The following is a 22,543-nucleotide window of genomic DNA, read 5'->3' on the forward strand; positions in this document are numbered from 1 at the left end:
TAATGCCTTATAGTGACTCTTCTTCTTTTTCCTCCTGTGATGTATGTGACCTGAGTGGACCTGGCAATGTGGGTCGCACTTCCAGTCTCCTGTACACCCAAACCCTCTCCGAAAACAATCAATTACCTCCGAAGCCGGCATCACCCCCATACGATGAACAGCAAAATGGAGCAGTCGGAGGAGCCCCGTGCTGCCAACTACACCGATACCCCCTGCCGATCTCTATGTCAACGCTGTGGCTGCACGGGACTCCTACGTGCAAACAACAAGATGGAGAGACCGTGAGTAATTTCCTGGCAAGATTAGAAAAAGACTTTGAGAGACATTCTGGCATAACTGCAAAAATGCCCAATAATGAACCCCACCCAGCGTACAGTATGCACTTACCAATGTACTTCATGAGAAATCTAGATATTGAACTGTCTGAACCTATCAAAGCTACCCTGGACGGGGGGAAAACGGCCACATTGGAGGAAGTGGTGAGACATGCGGAACACCACGGGAAGAGACTTAAACAAGAACGCCTCAAAAAGAACAGGGAGGCACAAGATATGAATTTCACCATGATGCAATGCACCCTTAACGATCGACAACCACAGGATCGTAACTCCGGTTTTCCAACACTTAACCCGCAGGGGAGAGGCGGCCACAGAGGAAGGGGCAGGGGTAAAGGCAGAGGACGGGGACGAGGGAACGGCCGGTGGAATCAACGCGGATGTTTCAACTGTGATTCAATGGATCATTGGAAAGATCAATGCCCCGAACTAAAAGTTCAAAAACCTCATGCAGACTGAAATGTGCTAAATAGCGGGGAGGGGGCCGGTGGAGAGGAGACTGAAGTAGGTTCTTTTATGCTCTGTCGCAATGAAGAATGCTTGGCCGGGGTAAGAAGTATTTTTCCTACTTTACTCTGTGATACTAAATAATCTTTCGCAAGAAAACCATTTGAAAGTTTACAATATGTTTTATTGTCTATCTCAGGCAAAAAGATTCTTTTTATTGTAGATTCAGGGGCCCCCACTTCAATATTGCTGATTATATGCCCAAATCTGTACAGATGATAAAAAAAAATTGAAAAATGTTCCCTCAGTGCCACAGGGCATGTTGTTAAAGAAACTTTTTCTCAACCTTTACAATGTATATATGAACATAATCAAACTTCTTTTTTTTACCTCTTTTCTAATTAGCAGAACTTGCCCATATAACTTGCTCGGTAGAGACATCATGTGTAAACTGCACATGACGGTATGGTGTGATGAAGTGACTGGGTTGAATGTGACTCTGTGTAAGGAAGTGTGCCTCAGTGTGTTTGTGGGGGAGAGGCCTGAGAGTGATGCTGGTTTGAAAACACACTAATGTACACGCCCATCCTCAGATTTTATGTCACCAGAAGATTTGCACTGCACAGCTCATGTCACCTGGGAAATCGAAGCAGATTACCAAGCGGCGTGGGCACAGCAGTCTGGTGATCAGTTGACCACAAATTGGTTGTACTGGAATGGGGCCTGGGCTGCATTGAGTGTGATGCTTCCTAAATGTGCTTCTATGTTGTATGATGTTGCAAATGCTGGTCCTTACATATCACTGGCCAAAGCTACTGATATGAAAGGGAGTATGTGGGCCCTATAGTAAGTGCATGCACAAATGCCGCAAATTGGCATATGTAAAATGATGACATGTCTTATTTTCCATCCTTAGGTGTGCGGAGAACCGCATACCAGAGCTATTCTCTGCGAAAGCGCAGGGAATAGCAGCGCAGCGACAGTTGGCAGCACACATGGGGTGGATCGGTCCACGATGCCACTCCATCAGTGGGCCACAGATAAGTATAATGTGGGTCTCATTAAATCATGTGCGTCCGTAAAGATCACACCAAAGAGTGATTTTCGCCAGTGAAAACCATAAGATCCTCTCAAAAAAGAAGCAGAGGACTGTATCAAACCTGTTTTTGATTCGTTGTTCGCAAAAGGAATTATTATTCCATGCTCGTAGTAACCGGAAAATACACCAATATTTCCGGTAAAGAAAATTAGAGGAAAAGTTGAGCCCACTTAGTGGAGATTTGTACAAGATCTACAGGCAGTAAAGGCGGCTGTAGAAGCAAGGGCTCCGAACGTGCCCAACCCTTATACCACCCTGTTACAAATATCACAGAGCACCGCATTTTACATGACCGTGGACATTTCCAATGTGTTTTATTCAGTGCCAGTACATCTGGACAGCCAGTTTCGGGTTGCGTTAATGTTCGCCAGCCGCAGATTCATGTTCACTAACCTTTGCCGGGGCTATCGTGAGTACTATAATATACCACTAAGCCCTGGCAAAAAGCCTGTCCACCCTAAACCTCCCAGATGGGTTGACTTTGCTACAATATGTTGGTAAAGGTAAAGCTCAGAACACAATCTGTAAAATCAAAAAGTATACCTTACTATGAAAATGCTGTTTACTTATTTTTAATTAAAATGTTGAGGTTGCTTAAAATCGCTACTTGTTGTTTATAGGTTAAAACGTAAAGTTCACACAACTGAACCAATTTAAGTAAAATGACACAAAATAGCCAAAATGTTCTATTGAGCATGCGCATTCGAGGGCAATTCCCTTCCTCCACACCTGTTTCTAATTTTTTTATTTCTATGAGTATTTTCCTGGAGGGCGTGGAACTGTATGTAGATCATCCTTTCAATTCCATGTTAAAAAAGTGGTTCCGTAAATGGAGTGTGTAGATTTCATATGTGTTGTTGTCAATAGGTGTAATGATTGCTATTTTGAATTGGTGTGGATGTTGTTGCATACCATTTATTAAGAGGTCTCATCGAGAAAACAATTGATAAAGGTATGACTAAAATGATGTACCAACGGGTCGAACAGGAGGAAATTGAGAATAAAATTGAGGAGCAAAATGAGGATGATAGTTGTGGGAGGGCTCTGCAAATGAGGAGGTGCTAGTGGAACCTCGCCCCTCACACGACCCTCTACGGCTAAAGATGGGCTGCCTGGGTTGAAGAGGATCTGCATGCTTACACAATTTTACACATACACATATAGGAATATAATTAACCATGTTTAGCTCACTAGTGATTTGCATAACATACTCACAGTGAGATTGCTCAAATGCTGATTCATGATATAGAAATGTTTACACTGGCCAGCCTGTAAGCTTTGGTGTGTTGATGTTTCATTTTATCTTTAATGTTGTTTTTTAGAAATCTATGTTTTTTTGATGTGTGGTTTGTCACTTGTGTTATTGCATTAATAATGTGTTGAAAACCTAAGGCAAGCTCACAAGGGATGAGTAAATTGCTATTTTAAAAATGTTGTTTTAAAGTGCATTAACAATCTGATAACAACCAAGGTGATCGCTTTTTATGGTAATTATGACTGTAAATTAGAGGAAGAGGATCAAATGGGGAAGGATGATTTTGAACTGGCTGAGTTCCTTAAAGTATTACAATCAATGTTTAAACAAAGGGCTTCTGAGAGCAGCGTAAAAGCCTGCAGGGAAGTCTGGATAAAAATGTCATTTGGACATTGGGGTGGAATTGTAATGGAAATTTATTCTTTATGCATTTATATTATTTTTGTATTCTTCATTGTATGATTTATGTCAGTCATGACATTTTCATCTGCGTGGGGTGAAGTCTAGGACAGGAAGTCTAGCTCGATAGAGCTCGGGATAGGAAGTATGGCAAGGTGCAAGTGTGGTTTTTTGTTTGTGTGATGATGTGCTTAAAGAACCTATGTATCGTCTGCCTGGATACAAGTAGAGTAAATATAACCACCCAGAAGTGTCTAAACTACACCTAATAAGGAGTTGTTTTGATCGAATAGCATGGGGGGGTGGTACAAACTCAATGTCAGTATATAATGAAGGAAGGATTTGAGATTCTTCACTTCTTCACATATCGTTTCACTGTCGTTATGTGTTGAGTCCTTGTACAAGTAAATAAATCATCTCTGATGGACAGATCCTACGTATTAGTATTATTTTTCCACGACAACATCTTAACTCTAACATACACACTTTCACACACACATCTTCACTGTAACATACACACTTTCAAACACACATCTTCACTATCATATACACACTTTCACACACACATCTTGACTCTCATATACACACTTTCACAAACATCTCTTCACTCTCATATACACACTTTCACACACACATCTTGACTCTCATATACACACTTTCACACACACATCTTCACTATCATATACACACTTTCAAACACACATCTTCACTATCATATACACACTTTCACACACACATCTTGACTCTCATATACACACTTTCAAACACACATCTTCACTATCATATACACACTTTCACACACACATCTTGACTCTCATATACACACTTTCAAACACACATGTTGACTCTCATATACACACTTTCAAACACACATCTTCACTATCATATACACACTTTCACACACACATCTTGACTCTCATATACACACTTTCAAACACACATGTTGACTCTCATATACACACTTTCACACACATCTCTTCACTCTCATATACACACTTTCAAACACACATCTTGTACTCTTATATACACACTTTTCCACACACATCTCTTCACTCTCATATACACACTTTCACACACACATCTTGACTCTCACATACACACTTTCACACACATCTCTTCACTCTCATATACACACTTTCAAACACACATCTTGACTCTCATATACACACTTTTCCACACACATCTCTTCACTGTCATATACACACTTTCAAACACACATCTTGACTCTCATATACACACTTTTCCACACACATCTCTTCACTGTCATATACACACTTTCAAACACACATCTTGACTCTCATATACACACTTTCAAACACACATCTTGACTCTCATATACACACTTTTCCACACACATCTCTTCACTGTCATATACACACTTTCAAACACACATCTTGACTCTCATATACACACTTTCACACACACATCTTGACTCTCATATACACACTTTTCCACACACATCTCTTCACTGTCATATACACACTTTCAAACACACATCTTGACTCTCATATACACACTTTCAAACACACATCTTGACTCTCATATACACACTTTTCCACACACATCTCTTCACTGTCATATACACACTTTCAAACACACATCTTGACTCTCATATACACACTTTCACACACACATCTTGACTCTCATATACACACTTTTCCACACACATCTCTTCACTGTCATATACACACTTTCAAACACACATCTTGACTCTCATATACACACTTTCAAACACACATCTTGACTCTTATATACACACTTTCAAACACACATCTTGACTCTCATATACACACTTTCAAACACACATCTTGACTCTTATATACACACTTTTCCACACACATCTCTTCACTGTCATATACACACTTTCAAACACACATCTCTTCACTGTCATATACACACTTTCAAACACACATCTTGACTCTCATATACACACTTTCAAACACACATCTTGACTCTTATATACACACTTTTTCACACACATCTCTTCACTCTCATATACACACTTTCAAACACACATCTTGACTCTCATATACACACTTTTCCACACACATCTCTTCACTGTCATATACACACTTTCAAACACACATCTTGACTCTCATATACACACTTTCAAACACACATCTTGACTCTCATATACACACTTTCACACACATCTCTTCACTCTCATATACACACTTTCAAACACACATCTCTTCACTCTAACATACACACTTTCACACACACATCTTCACTGTAACATACACACTTTCACACACACATCTTCACTGTAACATACACACTTTCAAACACACATCTTCACTATCGTATACACACTTTCACACACACATCTTCACTCTCATATACACACTTTCAAACACACATCTCTTCACTGTCATATACACACTTTCAAACACACATCTTGACTCTCATATACACACTTTCACAAACATCTCTTCACTGTCATATACACACTTTCAAACACACATCTTGACTCTCATATACACACTTTCACACACACATCTTGACTCTCATATACACACTTTCACACACACATCTTGACTCTCATATACACACTTTCACAAACATCTCTTCACTGTCATATACACACTTTCAAACACACATCTTGACTCTCATATACACACTTTTCCACACACATCTCTTCACTCTCATATACACACTTTCAAACACACATCTTCACTATCATATACACACTTTCAAACACACATCTCTTCACTGTCATATACCCACTTTCACACACACATCTTGACTCTCATATACACACTTTTTCACACACATCTCTTCACTGTCATATACACACTTTCACACACACATCTTGACTCTCATATACACACTTTCAAACACACATCTTGACTCTCATATACACACTTTCACACACACATCTTGACTCTCATATACACACTTTCACACACACATCTTGACTCTCATATACACACTTTCAAACACACATCTTGACTCTCATATACACACTTTCACACACACATCTTGACTCTCATATACACACTTTCACACACACATCTTGACTCTCATATACACACTTTCACACACACATCTTCACTCTCATATACACACTTTCAAACACACATGTTGACTCTCATATACACACTTTCACACACACATCTTCACTGTAACATACACACACTTTCACACACACATCTTCACTGTAACATACACACTTTCAAACACACATCTTCACTATCGTATACACACTTTCACACACACATCTTCACTCTCATATACACACTTTCAAACACACATCTCTTCACTGTCATATACACACTTTCAAACACACATCTTGACTCTCATATACACACTTTCAAACACACATCTTGACTCTCATATACACACTTTTCCACATACATCTCTTCACTCTCATATACACACTTTCAAACACACATCTTCACTATCATATACACACGATCAAACACACATCTCTTCACTGTCATATACCCACTTTCACACACACATCTTGACTCTCATATACACACTTTTTCACACACATCTCTTCACTGTCATATACACACTTTCACACACACATCTTGACTCTCATATACACACTTTCAAACACACATCTTGACTCTCATATACACACTTTCAAACACACATCTTGACTCTCATATACACACTTTCACACACACATCTTGACTCTCATATACACACTTTCAAACACACATCTTGACTCTCATATACACACTTTCACACACACATCTTGACTCTCATATACACACTTTCACACACACATCTTGACTCTCATATACACACTTTCAAACACACATCTTGACTCTCATATACACACTTTCACACACACATCTTGACTCTCATATACACACTTTCACACACACATCTTGACTCTCATATACACACTTTCACACACACATCTTCACTCTCATATACACACTTTCAAACACACATGTTGACTCTCATATACACACTTTCACACACACATCTTCACTGTAACATACACACACTTTCACACACACATCTTCACTGTAACATACACACTTTCAAACACACATCTTCACTATCGTATACACACTTTCACACACACATCTTCACTCTCATATACACACTTTCAAACACACATCTCTTCACTGTCATATACACACTTTCAAACACACATCTTGACTCTCATATACACACTTTCAAACACACATCTTGACTCTCATATACACACTTTTCCACATACATCTCTTCACTCTCATATACACACTTTCAAACACACATCTTCACTATCATATACACACGATCAAACACACATCTCTTCACTGTCATATACCCACTTTCACACACACATCTTGACTCTCATATACACACTTTTTCACACACATCTCTTCACTGTCATATACACACTTTCACACACACATCTTGACTCTCATATACACACTTTCAAACACACATCTTGACTCTCATATACACACTTTCAAACACACATCTTGACTCTCATATACACACTTTCACACACACATCTTGACTCTCATATACACACTTTCAAACACACATCTTGACTCTCATATACACACTTTCACACACACATCTTGACTCTCATATACACACTTTCACACACACATCTTGACTCTCATATACACACTTTCAAACACACATCTTGACTCTCATATACACACTTTCACACACACATCTTGACTCTCATATACACACTTTCACACACACATCTTGACTCTCATATACACACTTTCACACACACATCTTCACTCTCATATACACACTTTCACACACACATCTTGACTCTCATATACACACTTTCACACACACATCTTGACTCTCATATACACACTTTCACACACACATCTTGACTCTCATATACACACTTTCAAACACACATCTTGACTCTCATATACACACTTTCACACACACATCTTGACTCTCATATACACACTTTCACACACACACATCTTGACTCTCATATACACACTTTCACACACACATCTTCACTCTCATATACACACTTTCAAACACACATGTTGACTCTCATATACACACTTTCACACACACATCTTCACTGTAACATACACACACTTTCACACACACATCTTCACTGTAACATACACACTTTCAAACACACATCTTCACTATCGTATACACACTTTCACACACACATCTTCACTCTCATATACACACTTTCAAACACACATCTCTTCACTGTCATATACACACTTTCAAACACACATCTTGACTCTCATATACACACTTTCAAACACACATCTTGACTCTCATATACACACTTTTCCACATACATCTCTTCACTCTCATATACACACTTTCAAACACACATCTTCACTATCATATACACACGATCAAACACACATCTCTTCACTGTCATATACCCACTTTCACACACACATCTTGACTCTCATATACACACTTTTTCACACACATCTCTTCACTGTCATATACACACTTTCACACACACATCTTGACTCTCATATACACACTTTCAAACACACATCTTGACTCTCATATACACACTTTCACACACACATCTTGACTCTCATATACACACTTTCACACACACATCTTGACTCTCATATACACACTTTCAAACACACATCTTGACTCTCATATACACACTTTCACACACACATCTTGACTCTCATATACACACTTTCACACACACATCTTGACTCTCATATACACACTTTCACACACACATCTTGACTCTCATATACACACTTTCACACACACATCTTGACTCTCATATACACACTTTCACACACATCTTGACTCTCATATACACACTTTTTCACACGCACACATACCCACTCTAACACACATGCACACATACACACTCTAACATAATCTCTCTCTCTCTCGCACACGCACACACATCCTCTCTCACGCACGCACACACCCAATCTTACATTCACACAGATACACACATCCTCATTCTCAAATACACTCCCTCCCTCCCTCCCTCACTCACTCACTCACTCACTCACTCACTCACTCAGCTTCATATACACACCCAAACACAAACAACATTCTTACACTATCACAATCTTCTCATACTATTTCAAACACAACATCCTCTCACAAACATCTCTATGTAGCAAAAGTCCACTATAAGCATGTCATGTGCAAATTCTTATTATTCTGCTTAATTTACTTTAAAATTTAAAGCATATGTTATAGTCCATGTTTTATCACTAACAATTATTTCAATTCAACAGATGCATTTTTAAGATGAACCCCGATAAGGGGTCAAAAGTGGAAAAGACCTCATCAAAAAAGCAACCGTCAGTGAGTCCAAAGGTTCTTTCACTTATTAAAGGACAAGTTCGGTATTTTACACTTAAAGCCCTGTTTTCAGATTGTTTATGATGAAATAAAACGGTTTCGACTGAAACTTAGACATATGCGGCTGCCCCGAGAATTTTCGGGTGTTTGTTGTTTCACCTCCCACCTCTATAATGGGTTTATAGGTGCACTGGAACAATCCTTCCTAAAATGCATTAAACTTTCGTTTACAAAGACGTGAAACTAACCGAGTGGTCAGGGGTGTTCCAAAATATATATATATATATATATATATATATATATATATCTGTATCGGCGTATAAGCCGCAGATATGCAGCCGATATGAAGTTCCTTACAGAAAACATTAAATGCTTTTGAAAGATGTAAGTACTTGTTTGTCCAGCAGAGCACAACATTTTACACCTGGTATTAAGACGCCCTTTGGTCGATTGGATTATAAGTGGGCGAGAGAGACACATTCCCGTTTAGATTTGGTGTTTTTAATCCGTCTCTTTTGTCAACTTGCGAGTTGTTTAAAACGCAAGCGGGAGAAATAACGCGAAAGGACGCGTTTAAACTGACGCGCAGTCTGTCCAAGTACAGCTGCTTCTGCTGTTACTAAACATGCTCATTTCAAAACGATTGATTAAATAAGCTCGCGCAACTTTACACCCTTGCTAAATAAAAGGCGTGGAGAGCAGACGCTTTAGTTTTATAAAAGTTTAAAGTCCCAGCAGAACACTGTGGGTTCGCGTCATAAAAACGTTGTGCAGTACATTAAACATAACCCTACATCAGTATGTTGTCAGTAAGTCAAGGATTGTCGTCTTAACGGTAAGTTTCTAATTAATTTGTGAAGTACATAACTTACTGTAAAGCTAATAAACAATGACTTTATAAGTTTCCATTTTAAAAAAAAAATAAGCCCAATATAACATTATTCTCATCAAAACTGACAATGATTTAAGTTATATGTATTTTGTTTTGTTTGTGTTTTAAAGTTATTTATAATAAGTCAAGTTTACTGTTTTGGGCACTTATATCAGAATCATTTTGGATAATAAAGTTTATTGTTAACTTGTAAATCACACCTGCCTATATTACATATCTTTGTCACGTCATTTTAAGTGTTTGATCACCACATTTGTGGTGTGATCATAGAGTGATCATTGCAAAAAAGTATGTATATATAGTATATTCTGTTAATGTATATAGTGTATTATATGTACAGTAGGCTACTGTAGTATAATATACTGTAGTATATGTGTACTGTACTATAATATGCACATAAAGATTATTGGCCGATATATTGTTATCGGTCTTTTTTACTCCCTAATATCTGTATCGGCATCAGCCCCAAAAATTGCATATCGGTCGGGCTCTACTATAAACCCATTATAGAGGTGGGAGGTGATACAAGAAACACCCAAGAATTCTCGGGCCAGCATCATATGTCCAAATTTCAGTCAAAACTGTTGTATTTCATCATAGACAATCTGAAAACAGGGCTTTAAGTGTAAAATACCGAACTTGTCCTTTAACAAAATTGCAGACTTAAAATGAATGGAGTAAAACTTGTCCGATCTTTATCCAATTATTATTATTATTGTTATTATTATTATTTCATGTTTCATCGGTTGTCATGATGAATTATTCTATTCACTGTTCAGTTTTAAAGGACATTTTAATAATTACTTGTTTACCAAACTGCTATATTGTTGTAGTTTTAAATGTAATTGAATTTTAACTTTAAGACATTTTCTTATTAAAATTTAATACCACTGCAGTTATGAACAATTATTTGAAGAGTTTGGTTCCAAAACGCAATAAATCCATTTTGACAAATTTCGGTAAACACGTGTTTTCTATACCAAGAAAGTGACAAGATGAAAACCACTATTTTTTGTTACAAACTTTCACATAGCATCTTTAGGTTATAAAAACATAAAAAATTCAAATCCATAACTTGATTTTCAAAGATTTATTATAAAAAATATTATTTAATAATTATATTTTCCACAAAATGCAATAAATCCATGACAAGTTTTTATTCAAAATGCTATACATCTATTGAATCAATCGCCTATATAAATGTGCATTCATCTTTGCCATGTTATATTTATTTAGTTGACTAGTTGTACACACTAATTAAAAATATAAACATTAATGTCATTAATCAAAACACTTACTTTGTCATATTAAGAACACTGCGGTTATACTTGACGTCGTCGCTTAACGTTTTTCACAGCGATCAGCTGTAAAATGTTATGGTCCTGCTTAATTTTCGTTGACTTTGAGTAAAATTATGAGTTTTTCATAAGATCCCCTGGGGTCAATGTGTTAGCATGACAGAAACTTGATGCTGTCGGCCCGGGCAAACAAGCACCCGTCTCCCGAGTGCCTCTTGCGTAAATTATTAGATGTTGATGGCTTACGTTTCTTTCCCGTCACAGAAAACCATCACAGGTTTATCAATGCTAAGTATTATTTTGTTTTCGTTTGTTTGTTGGTGATCACAAAGTACACAGTAGATGAGGAAAACTAGGATTTCGTGTACTCAACGCGCCGCCATTGTTTGTTTACATTGCGTGGAATGGTGCGCTGTAATCTGTGGAGTGGAGTTATGGCTTTTTGTAGAAAAGAGGAGCGGCATTTATTGCATTTTGGGGAAAAAAGGCAGAAAAGATGACAGAATAACACGGCGGATATCGAATTTTGCGTAAAATTAAGAATTTACTTTTTAATACTGACCTGATATAATACTGATTCTGGCAGTAACTTATTTTTTTCAAAAATGGCGTTTATTGCGTTTTGGAACCAAACTCTTCATTTGTTATATTGTAATATATATTTGTAATATTGTAATATTGTTGTGGTTGTAATGAATGTTTAATTGTTATACAGTTATGAGCAAACTGTTGCTACTGCCTACAATCTTTATACCTGTATATTGTTGCATTTTTGAACAACTTTTATTGGTATATTTTTGCAGATGGTTAATAAATTTTTGAAATACATTTTGCATTTATGGCTGATTTATTCAAATTACAGCAGTGTTTACACTTTTTAGGGTTTTTACTTAACTTAACACAATATTCAAGTAAAGTTCATTATTGAACATATTGAACACAAAACATTAAAAATACAGAAAATTAATGTAAAATGACAGAAAAATTCTGTAATTTAATGTGCCTGTTTTTTTACGGATCTTTTTTACAGTGTAATGTAAAATGACAGAAAAAAAACTGTTTTTGGATTACGGAAAATTTCTGTAATTTATTGTGCCTGTTATTTAACGGTATTTTTCCGGCACCCCAGCTGCCGGAATTTTACCGTTTTTTTACGGATTTTTCGTTTACATTATAATGTAAAATTACAGAAAAAAACTGTATTTTTGTATTACGGAAAATGTCTGTAATTTATTATGCCCGTTATTTTACGGTATTTTTCCGGCACCCCAGCTGCCGGAATTTTACCGTTTTTTTACGGATTTTTTTTTTACAGTGTAGGGTGTTGCTTTGGGGAGCATTCTTGTTCATCTTTAAGCTCCTATTAATTTCTGATCTTTGTGGATACTGGCACATGCAAGCACAGCATCACTCTTCACACCCAGCCATATACTTCTGCTCTGTTAAACCTGACTGTGCTGCGTTTTCATGTCTACAAATAATATTTCAGAAACAAAAGAGAGAAAATAAGTACTGTAATCTAAGTCATGCCACAGCAGCCCTTGTAAAGCAGGTTTAAGCCATAACCACTTCACTTGATCAATTTTAATCATTACTGCTTCTCCTCTAATCCTTTAACACTCGACACACTTTTACTATGATGGTATGTGAGCATTAAGCATTTACTATGGAAAGACTAGGAAAAGAGAGCAAAATCACAAGGGTTTGAAAAGCTCAAGAAAATTACACAAACAAGACGACTTGTTATAATTGGCCCATAACTATCATTATAAAATCCCTGGCAACAAAGAGCTGCAATTACTTTAAGTATGCCAGGATATATGAGATCACGCTAAAAACATCAATCGGAAAGAACAAATATTTTTACAAATATACGCTTGTCAAGAATACATTCATGTGTGTACTAAAGGGTTTAGCCGGTAAAAGAATAAAGGTACTCCAAACCTCAAACGGTTACACTTCCAGTGTGATAAAACACAGTTCCCTCTATAGACATAACACATTTCTAGGTGTCAAATGAATAGTTCATACATTTGATTTATTTAATAAAAGTTTATTAACAAAAAATACATCTAAGTGATTAAACCTTTTGCCACACCTGCCAATGCTGACAACACCCTTAACGCTCTGCCAAGAATTTATAAAAATATCACCAGCCAACTGGTGATTCACACACTGTAAAAAATCAACATAAGTTTTTGTTTTACTTTAACATAACAAATTAAGTTAAATAAATTCATCTCGTTTATAAGTTATGTCAACTATATACTAGTCAAAAATGTAAAATAGAACATTTTGCATAACCAATTAAATTAAACATGCATTTTTTTACAGTGTATACTCGAGTCGCCAGTGCTGATTTTTAATCGCATTTGGTGCTTGGCAATTGTTAATTTAGACCCTGTTTATGGGTATTAGATGCAAATAACAAGCATGTGATCCACAGTCTCTGTGTATGCTTTGGCTTAACGGGTTGAGTGGCTTTCCAGGGTGCTTGAGTTTACCACAGATGACCTACCAACACAGTAAACATGCAAAGAGACTCACAAGATGGGCATGAGAATGGCATGAGATTAATCGTGCAGCCCTAATACTGAAAGCGATGCTTTAATTTCACCATCATGACAGAATGCAAAGTTTACAGCTTTTCACTATCATGGGTAAAACTGAATGCAACACTATATAATAAACACTTGAAAAGGAACTGAAATGGTTCATGTCTGCAGCAACAGGACACGACGGGAATGTCCGTATACAGTGTGTGTGTCTGTGCCAGCTAATCAGCTTCAAATAGTCACACCCCGAGAGACTCCCACACCCTTCTGGATGTGTGTGATTAGGACATCTTCCTAGCCCATCCAACTACCCTAACCCAACCCGTCCATTCTACCAACTGATTATTGGTTATTTCATTCAAGCTTAGGTCCAAGCATTTGGATAGAGCTGTAAATCTCTAAAGCAGAATAATCGTATATCACCGTAATTTCAATATTAATCTCAAACTATAATAATATGATGTACAGTAACACACAAACACACATGTATATACTATAAGAAATAAATCTGTAACAGCAGCTCATAACATAATTACAGCTTTTTACAGAAAAAAAAGTAATCTGTATAGTATGACCTAAGAAGTGGTTTAATGGAAATGCCATTCTTATATCATTTTGGTTTATTGTACTCAATTTCTATGAGGTCAATGTGATTTGTTGAGAAAAAAATGTCATCATTCATCCTATTGCTTTATTCTGAATCTTCTGCTATTGCTGCATTACTCTGAATCACCGCTTACTCTTACTAATGCATCAAAATGTTAAATACACCACTCCAGAACAAGATTATGCCTGCAGAAAATATTTAGGTATGTGAAATATAACTAAAAAGGTCAGCAATGTCAATTTTATGTACATAAAAACGAAAGTAGTGCTTTGGTGGATTATAAATAAAAGACCAATTAAAAATGGAGTCATTTCAAACCGGTTTCGTTAGTTAAAAGCATGCACTCTAACCTTTATCTACGAGTATGAGAATGATCCCAGAAGGAGGTGAGGAGTGAGTATAAAGGTCACTTATAGTAAAGCATATAGGGGCAGTTTCCCTAGACTAGTCCTAGATTAAATTAAATGTAAGAGCTGTCCAAACTGAAAACAACTGGCACTGACATATCTTAAAATACATCAGGGCCGTTTGTTTAGCCTCAAAATGCACGCAAGTAATGTTTTTAGTCAGGCATGTTTGTTAAAACTAGTTATATTTCATAATTAAACTAAGGCCTAGTCCAGGTTTAAGCTAATCCCTGTCTGGGAAACCACCCCATTGAGTGCATTGGCTAGGTGTCCTGAAACGGAGAGGGGTTTCTCGGAAGTGACACAAACCTGCAACAGTTGGCAAGCCGGCCACAATTTCCCATTCACTAGAAATTCCCAATTATTGCACAGTACTAAGTAAATTTCGACACATGTATTTCAACATTTAAACACATTTACAGCCACAACACAACAATGCAAATTTCGACACCGTACATAAAACTTTAGCTTTAATCTGCATGTACTGTTTAGTTTTAGTTTGTTATTAAAGATAAATGTATTCAACAGACTTGAATGAGAAAGTTTGAAGAAAACAATGAAAACCTTAACTCAGTAACTCTAAACATTGACTAATACCAAACGTTTTACTGTAGCTCATGAATAAACAACATGAATGATTATTGTAACACATTTCATTTTTATAATGCGAGTGAACTGTAGGGTGGGACATATATAATGCAGTGGAATATTAAATGAATGTCATGAAATAGCAGACTATCATTTCATTGGTTAATATTTTCCCCATTCAATAAAAAACGACTCTGACAGTCTTCACAAACATTATCCCTTACTTTTATCCTATTAAAACTTCCTATATGTCTCTGAACCAGCTGTGTCTTCCACTGTCAAACCTAAACAAACACATAACCCTGTTTCCTTTCAATGTAAATTTAGGCATCAGTATGTCAGCAGCTATGTGCTCTCCTGACACGTAGTACGCGTCTCTCAATCGCGTAACACTACGGTGACGGGTGAACGAGCAAATCTGGCAGCCGCTGAGGAAACGGTGACAATAGCCTATGCAAGTCTCACAGAACAGATGCAGAGACCAATCTGGCACAGTTTCAAATCACTTTCATTACACAAATACATAAACTTTCTTTACAGAGTCCTGATGCTAAACTTGACTTTTGTCTCACCAGAACAAACTATGAGTACCAGATATGAGAAAAGATAAAGCTAGACTTCTAACAATAGGGCATTGGACCCAAAGGACTGTTTTGTTCAGTGAACTAGCCGGCAAGCTTGTGTGTGTGTGTGTGAGTGAGTGAATGAATGAATGAAGTGTTGTTTTAAATCCTGGAGCGAGGTTAGCCCTAAGATTAGTGATGCTCGAACACAAAATCACCCGGGTCTGGCATTTCCATTCAACATCACGGGACCACCGTTTCACTTCAGATAAAATAACACAGAAAAAGCATAAATAACCCTTTGTTCCTCTACAGAGAAGATTAAAGCCACATAACTTTTGATAAATAATTTGATCAAGAAAAAAACATGCCGAGTTGAAAACTTTCACCATGAATTGCATTTTTGGTTGTTGTTAATGTAGTTTCTTGGGCTAATACAATGTTGCTTAAACCCCAGTAAAAGGTTATCCATAAACTATCACTATTACGGCCTTGACCACCTTAACCCCAGTTAACTCAAGGTTGGACTATTCTTGTAATAAGTATACATCAAGTCTGAACACTCCCTTCTTTTCAATTTTTTATTATCGTGAAAAAACGTCAACCAGGGTTGCAAAATTCTGGGAATTTTCAAGGTTGGAAACTTTCCATGGGAATTAACTGGAATATATGGGAATTAATAATAAAGTGAGAATTAAAAAAAGGCCTATAATAGGCACCTTAAATGTAGTTCTTGCAGCATAATTTTATTTAAAACAACAAGATTTAATGCAATTTCAGTTTAATTTCTACCCTACACATTCACATGCACACAGCACACTGCTTACTGTAAGGCCATTGAGGCCACACCCCCTGCATGCATGCATGTACTTGCATTCTTCCATAACATGCACAGATCATTTCATGAATAGCAAGCCAATAAATCAGATATCTAAATGTAAGCTAGCACTATTATAATAACTATAATTATGTTTATTATCTGTTTGTGTTACTCAATGAAAGAATCAATTCAAGTTCTACAATTAAAGCAGTCAAGAGATCATATTTAAAATGTGTATTATCTTGCATATTTGTTTATGGCCAAACAAAATGTTTATTAATGTTTGCATATGATATAGTATATGTAAGTTTGCAAATAATTCCCATAAATTCCTGTTAAGTTTCCAAATTGGCCAGATTAAGTTCCCATACAATTTTCCTGGAAACTTTCCGACGTTTGCAACCCTAACAATACAAAAAAATGACTATGGACAACAAATCCAGCTGCATTTATATAATCAGCATGTACAATGTTATTCAGATAAAACGCTTAGATATTTAGATAATGTTACAACCAAGAATGCTGTGTGTATGAAAACATGCTATGAAAACAAGATATGGGTTTGTTGTTAAGTTTTAATTCTGAACAATTCTAATACGAGTAAGGACAGTCTTGTCATTTCATTAACTTATAATACTGTGCTATTTGTACTTCATGACAATTTAAACCCTAAAATCTAGTGAGACAGGTCAGGATCAGACCAGAAGGTCCTATGGGTCAGCTGTCAATGAGCAGTCTGTCTGATGTGTTACACACTAGGTCATGTGTTATTGCATCTGAAGCATGCTGTAAGAAAACTACAAAACTTATTATGAATGACCGATTGTGTAACTTGAGTTTTGTGAAAAACTTAATTTGCAAGTTTATCTAACTTTTTATACAAGTAGGGTAGAAGGCAACGTTGCATAAGGCTGGATCAGAAAGCAAACAGCACATTTGACACTTTACAGAAGATGTTTGGTTGTCTTGACTTACCTTGACTGAATCCACGGGGTACATGACTGTGTGCTCCAGGACCCCGGCCACTGCGCCCGCTGTCATGTGCGTGTACAAGGACGCGTGCGCGGGTAAACTCTCGTAATCATCGTCGCCTTCCGCCGATCCGCCGTCGCTTTTCACCTCTGACATCTCCAGACTCGCTATGACCGGGTCCGCGCGATACTCCATGCGTGACGGGCGGTGCTGGGCGCGAGGGGTTTAAACGCACGGCTGATTCGCGGCGTTATGAAACGACAGCACGAGCGAACACATACCTACTGCCGTCGTTAGCGTCATTTCAGCGACGACGTGACGTCACCATGACGCGGCGGTCCTGCGCCAGGCGGTGAGTGAGGGCGGGGCTTAAAACTGACGTGACCAATTAGAAACAAGCATGGTGACGCTGAAATGAGAAAAGTTTTTGGTGTCTGGAATTTTACCAACTAGTACTGATACTAAAATTTCAAAAAGTTTATGTTTATTAAGTCTATTATTCTGATTTATTTATTTATTCAAGTACCCAAAACTTTGTTATTATAATTATGCTCTCCTTCTGATTTAACACTAAAATTTAACATTTAATTCACCTCAGCCAGATACACAAACATAAAAATACATACAAACTGGTACAACAAGGTACACTTATAGTAAATAAATAATAATAAAATCCTTTATTGTCATTAGGCTTGTTCGACTTCATGCAGCGCCACCATAACTGAAAGGCGGATGACGTCAAATTACCGCGAGAGCAATACGAAATGACACTTCTCCGTATGATTTCTCAAACGCTCTCGCGGCACCTTGACGTCATCCTCCTGTCAGTTCTTGCAACGCCGCTTGAAGTCGAATAAGCCTATTGTACAGCTTTGGATACAACGAAATTGGGAGTGCTGCTCCTGGGGTGTATTCCAGAAAGCGGGTTTAACTTACCATCAGCAAAACTCTGAACTGTCGGTTAATTAAAACAAAACCTGCTAACGCTGATCAAAACCCAGGTTGGTTCTAAAACACCTGATAAGAGAATCAAAAGTTCAATTAACTTCCTACTGGTAACCGAGAGTTAATGCGCGCACAAGGGGGATACATAAAGACATTTTAAAATTTCAAACATAGTATGTTCCATAGCCAGCTTTCTGGAATACCCTCCTGACTGATAACAAATAAAAAAAAAATGAGACTATAAAATGAGCATAAATTAAGTATACATAAATGTATATGTAAGTACAAAATATATCCATATGGCAAAAATATATATTTTCAAAATAACATTTTATATTATATTTAAAAATATACAAAAATGTAAAACAAAAATATAACAATTAAAAACATAACAAAACATAAACATAACAAAAACAACTACAAAAAATATACTTATACATTTATATTTTATATATACTTATACATTTTATACTTAAAGTTTATACAAACTATATTTATTATTTTTTTGGCCTGGGAAAATATATTTTTTACTGTATGGGTTGTAAAATTAGAAATGTATTTGTTGCCCCTGAAATACATTTTGAAATATATGTTAATATATCAATGTTAAAACTAAATATATTTTCAAATTCAAAAAATATGTTTAATTATGCTTTTCTTTCTACAAAATGTATTTAGAATATATTAAAAACATATTTTTGCCCAAATAAATTTTTGTTTTTTTTGCCGTGTGGGTAGCTCAATAAAGTGAGCAAATGATTATATTACTTATTTGTGCTTCGCAGCAAAGTAAACAGGGGTATAGATTGAAATGAAGTGATTATAGCTTAGTAAAGTGATAACAATAATGCACATTGACATTGCACATTTGAAATAATACAGCAAGAATAGACAGAAGTACAGATATAACTAATGAATAGAACAACAAATGCAAACAAACCTAGGTTTATATATAAGTATTCTGTATTAGGGTGTTTAGTTATTGTGATCCTTTGCATACTATAGATGTTTTAGGCCTTATACATCTGCAGGAGCATGATAATTTAGGTGTGGTGTTTCTTAGAATAGATCTTAAGATCAATTCACAAGTCTTCACTTTATCGTGCAACGTATGACAGAAAATCTTGCTTTCACCAGATGACTCCCTAACCACACCCTGCATGCATTCAAACATATAAAACATTTCAAAACTGCAGATCCTTTTGTGCTGCTTTGCACGTCAGAATGAGTTTATTTAAAGCATACAGAAAAGATAGTTCAGCATCCATCTTAATATTCTCCCACACTCCCTTTTCAGAGTTTTAGTCAAAAGATGCAAATAAAGGCATTAAATGCATTTGTTATATTTCTGCTGACATCTGAGCAGCCTTAAGGGGCATTATAGTTACACAGTTATTACCATATTTGACCTCTGTTAATCCTCATCACACCCCATGTGAGCAAATCAAATGATTCGGCCAGACAAGCAGTGCATTTTAACACGAGACATAGCGTTAAAAGCAGAGAACAAGATTATGTGTACAGTATGTGGCTTGTGTATGCCTTACACAACATTAAAATATTGTACACTGCTGTTTAAAAATATGCTAAATCCATCAATTAGGCGATGTTGCATTTATTGTATATAGTTGAAATTTCACTTAGAGATGCTTAAATGAATTTTGATGCTATGCAATGACTCTTTATAATGCTCTCTCAAATAAGGACTGAGATGTCGTCACAAAGTAACACGTTCGTAGACAGAGTTATTAAATTAGCCCATAAATAACAAATACTTTAACACTTAAAATAGTTTACTTGTATTCACTAACTATTTTAAAAGCATACATGCATTACAGGAGAATTATTGATATACTGATCATGTTATTTACACCCCATCTTAAATCAGATATTGTGATTACAATTACATTTTAAACATTTTTGGACTTTCAATAATTAATTTCAAAACTAGACATGTACACATCCTAAATGCACACAGGAATGCATTTACACTTTTGTATAAGTTCCATGAACTTGCTTAAAGTTTACATAACTTGTTTTATTGGAAGGAAGTAGGCTACATTAGGTTCTGGAATATTTACCTTCCAGAGAATATATTTATATATAATTAGAGATAATTAGATCTAAATAAAGGTTGTTGTTACAGTTTTACCACTCACTCATCATTATGCTTTTTGACAGAAATACTTGTCACTATCAGACCACTGTATGTCATGAAAGTGACAAATTAGTATTTCAATATGATAGAGAAAATAAGTATTGTATCTCTACATATGCATGATAAGTGAATCTTAACCCAGCCTCACCCATCAATGGCCATATGAAAACAACAGTATTAAATGATTAATTAAAATAATAGCTGTATTTAAATGAATAACCATTCGAAGCACAATTATTATAACTTTTACTTTAACAGTTATTTAATACATGCATTAATATAAAAAATTTCTATTGGCAGTAGTTTTTCATTCATCAGTTAAACATACAATCTCAGTTGTTTTGAAATTGTCATATTTTACATCCAAGTTTACTCAAAGTTCTAGAGAAATTGTAGTAAAGCACATATTACACTATTGGGAAACAATTGAGCAGGACCATACACTAAAAAACGATTTGTTGTTTTAATATATAAAGGTAAAAGTGTTTGTGCTGCCTTAAAATTTTAGGTTAAATCAGCTTAAAAATATTAGCCTAGTTAATTCAAAAACGGTCAAATCATATTGTCATAAATGTCAATTAAAATTTGAAAGCAAAATGAACACTTACTTTTTTAAGTTGAAACAACAAATCTTTATATGTTTGCCTTAGAGATGCACCAGTTTATCAGTGGCGGCTCGTGAATGCTCATCTGAGGGGCGCAAATTCAAAATATGTGTTTCGGAGTTGACATGTGCGTTGCTTCTGTTGTCAAAATATGTGTTTGTGGCGTCATGTGAACAATGTGCATTACGTGTTTAGTCAAAATAAGTGCCTGCTGCACACGCGTCAAAACCGTTTATGATAAAAGAGACGCTCATGTTCACAAAATACACACAAGACACACCATTCATAACAGTAAACTCTGATTACGCATGAGATTATTTAAGTATCTGGGAAACGCGAGCGTCTCTTT

The 22,543-nt window shown here is 36.2% G+C and overlaps 1 protein-coding gene across 1 annotated transcript in view; it reads right to left on the bottom strand.

The window, feature by feature from the left end:
* slc25a37 (solute carrier family 25 member 37) overlaps positions 1-18,795 on the bottom strand; it is a 43,046-nt gene extending 24,251 nt beyond the window's left edge. Inside the window, exon 1 of the mRNA XM_065247669.1 lies at positions 18,490-18,795. Within this exon, the coding sequence (XP_065103741.1) occupies positions 18,490-18,681 (192 nt within the window). The 5' untranslated portion in view covers positions 18,682-18,795. The remainder of the gene's footprint in view (positions 1-18,489) is intronic.
* Positions 18,796-22,543: the final 3,748 nt, after the last annotated feature.

Source organism: Paramisgurnus dabryanus, chromosome 11 (assembly GCF_030506205.2).
Source record: "Paramisgurnus dabryanus chromosome 11, PD_genome_1.1, whole genome shotgun sequence".
NCBI classification, from domain to species: domain Eukaryota; kingdom Metazoa; phylum Chordata; class Actinopteri; order Cypriniformes; family Cobitidae; genus Paramisgurnus; species Paramisgurnus dabryanus.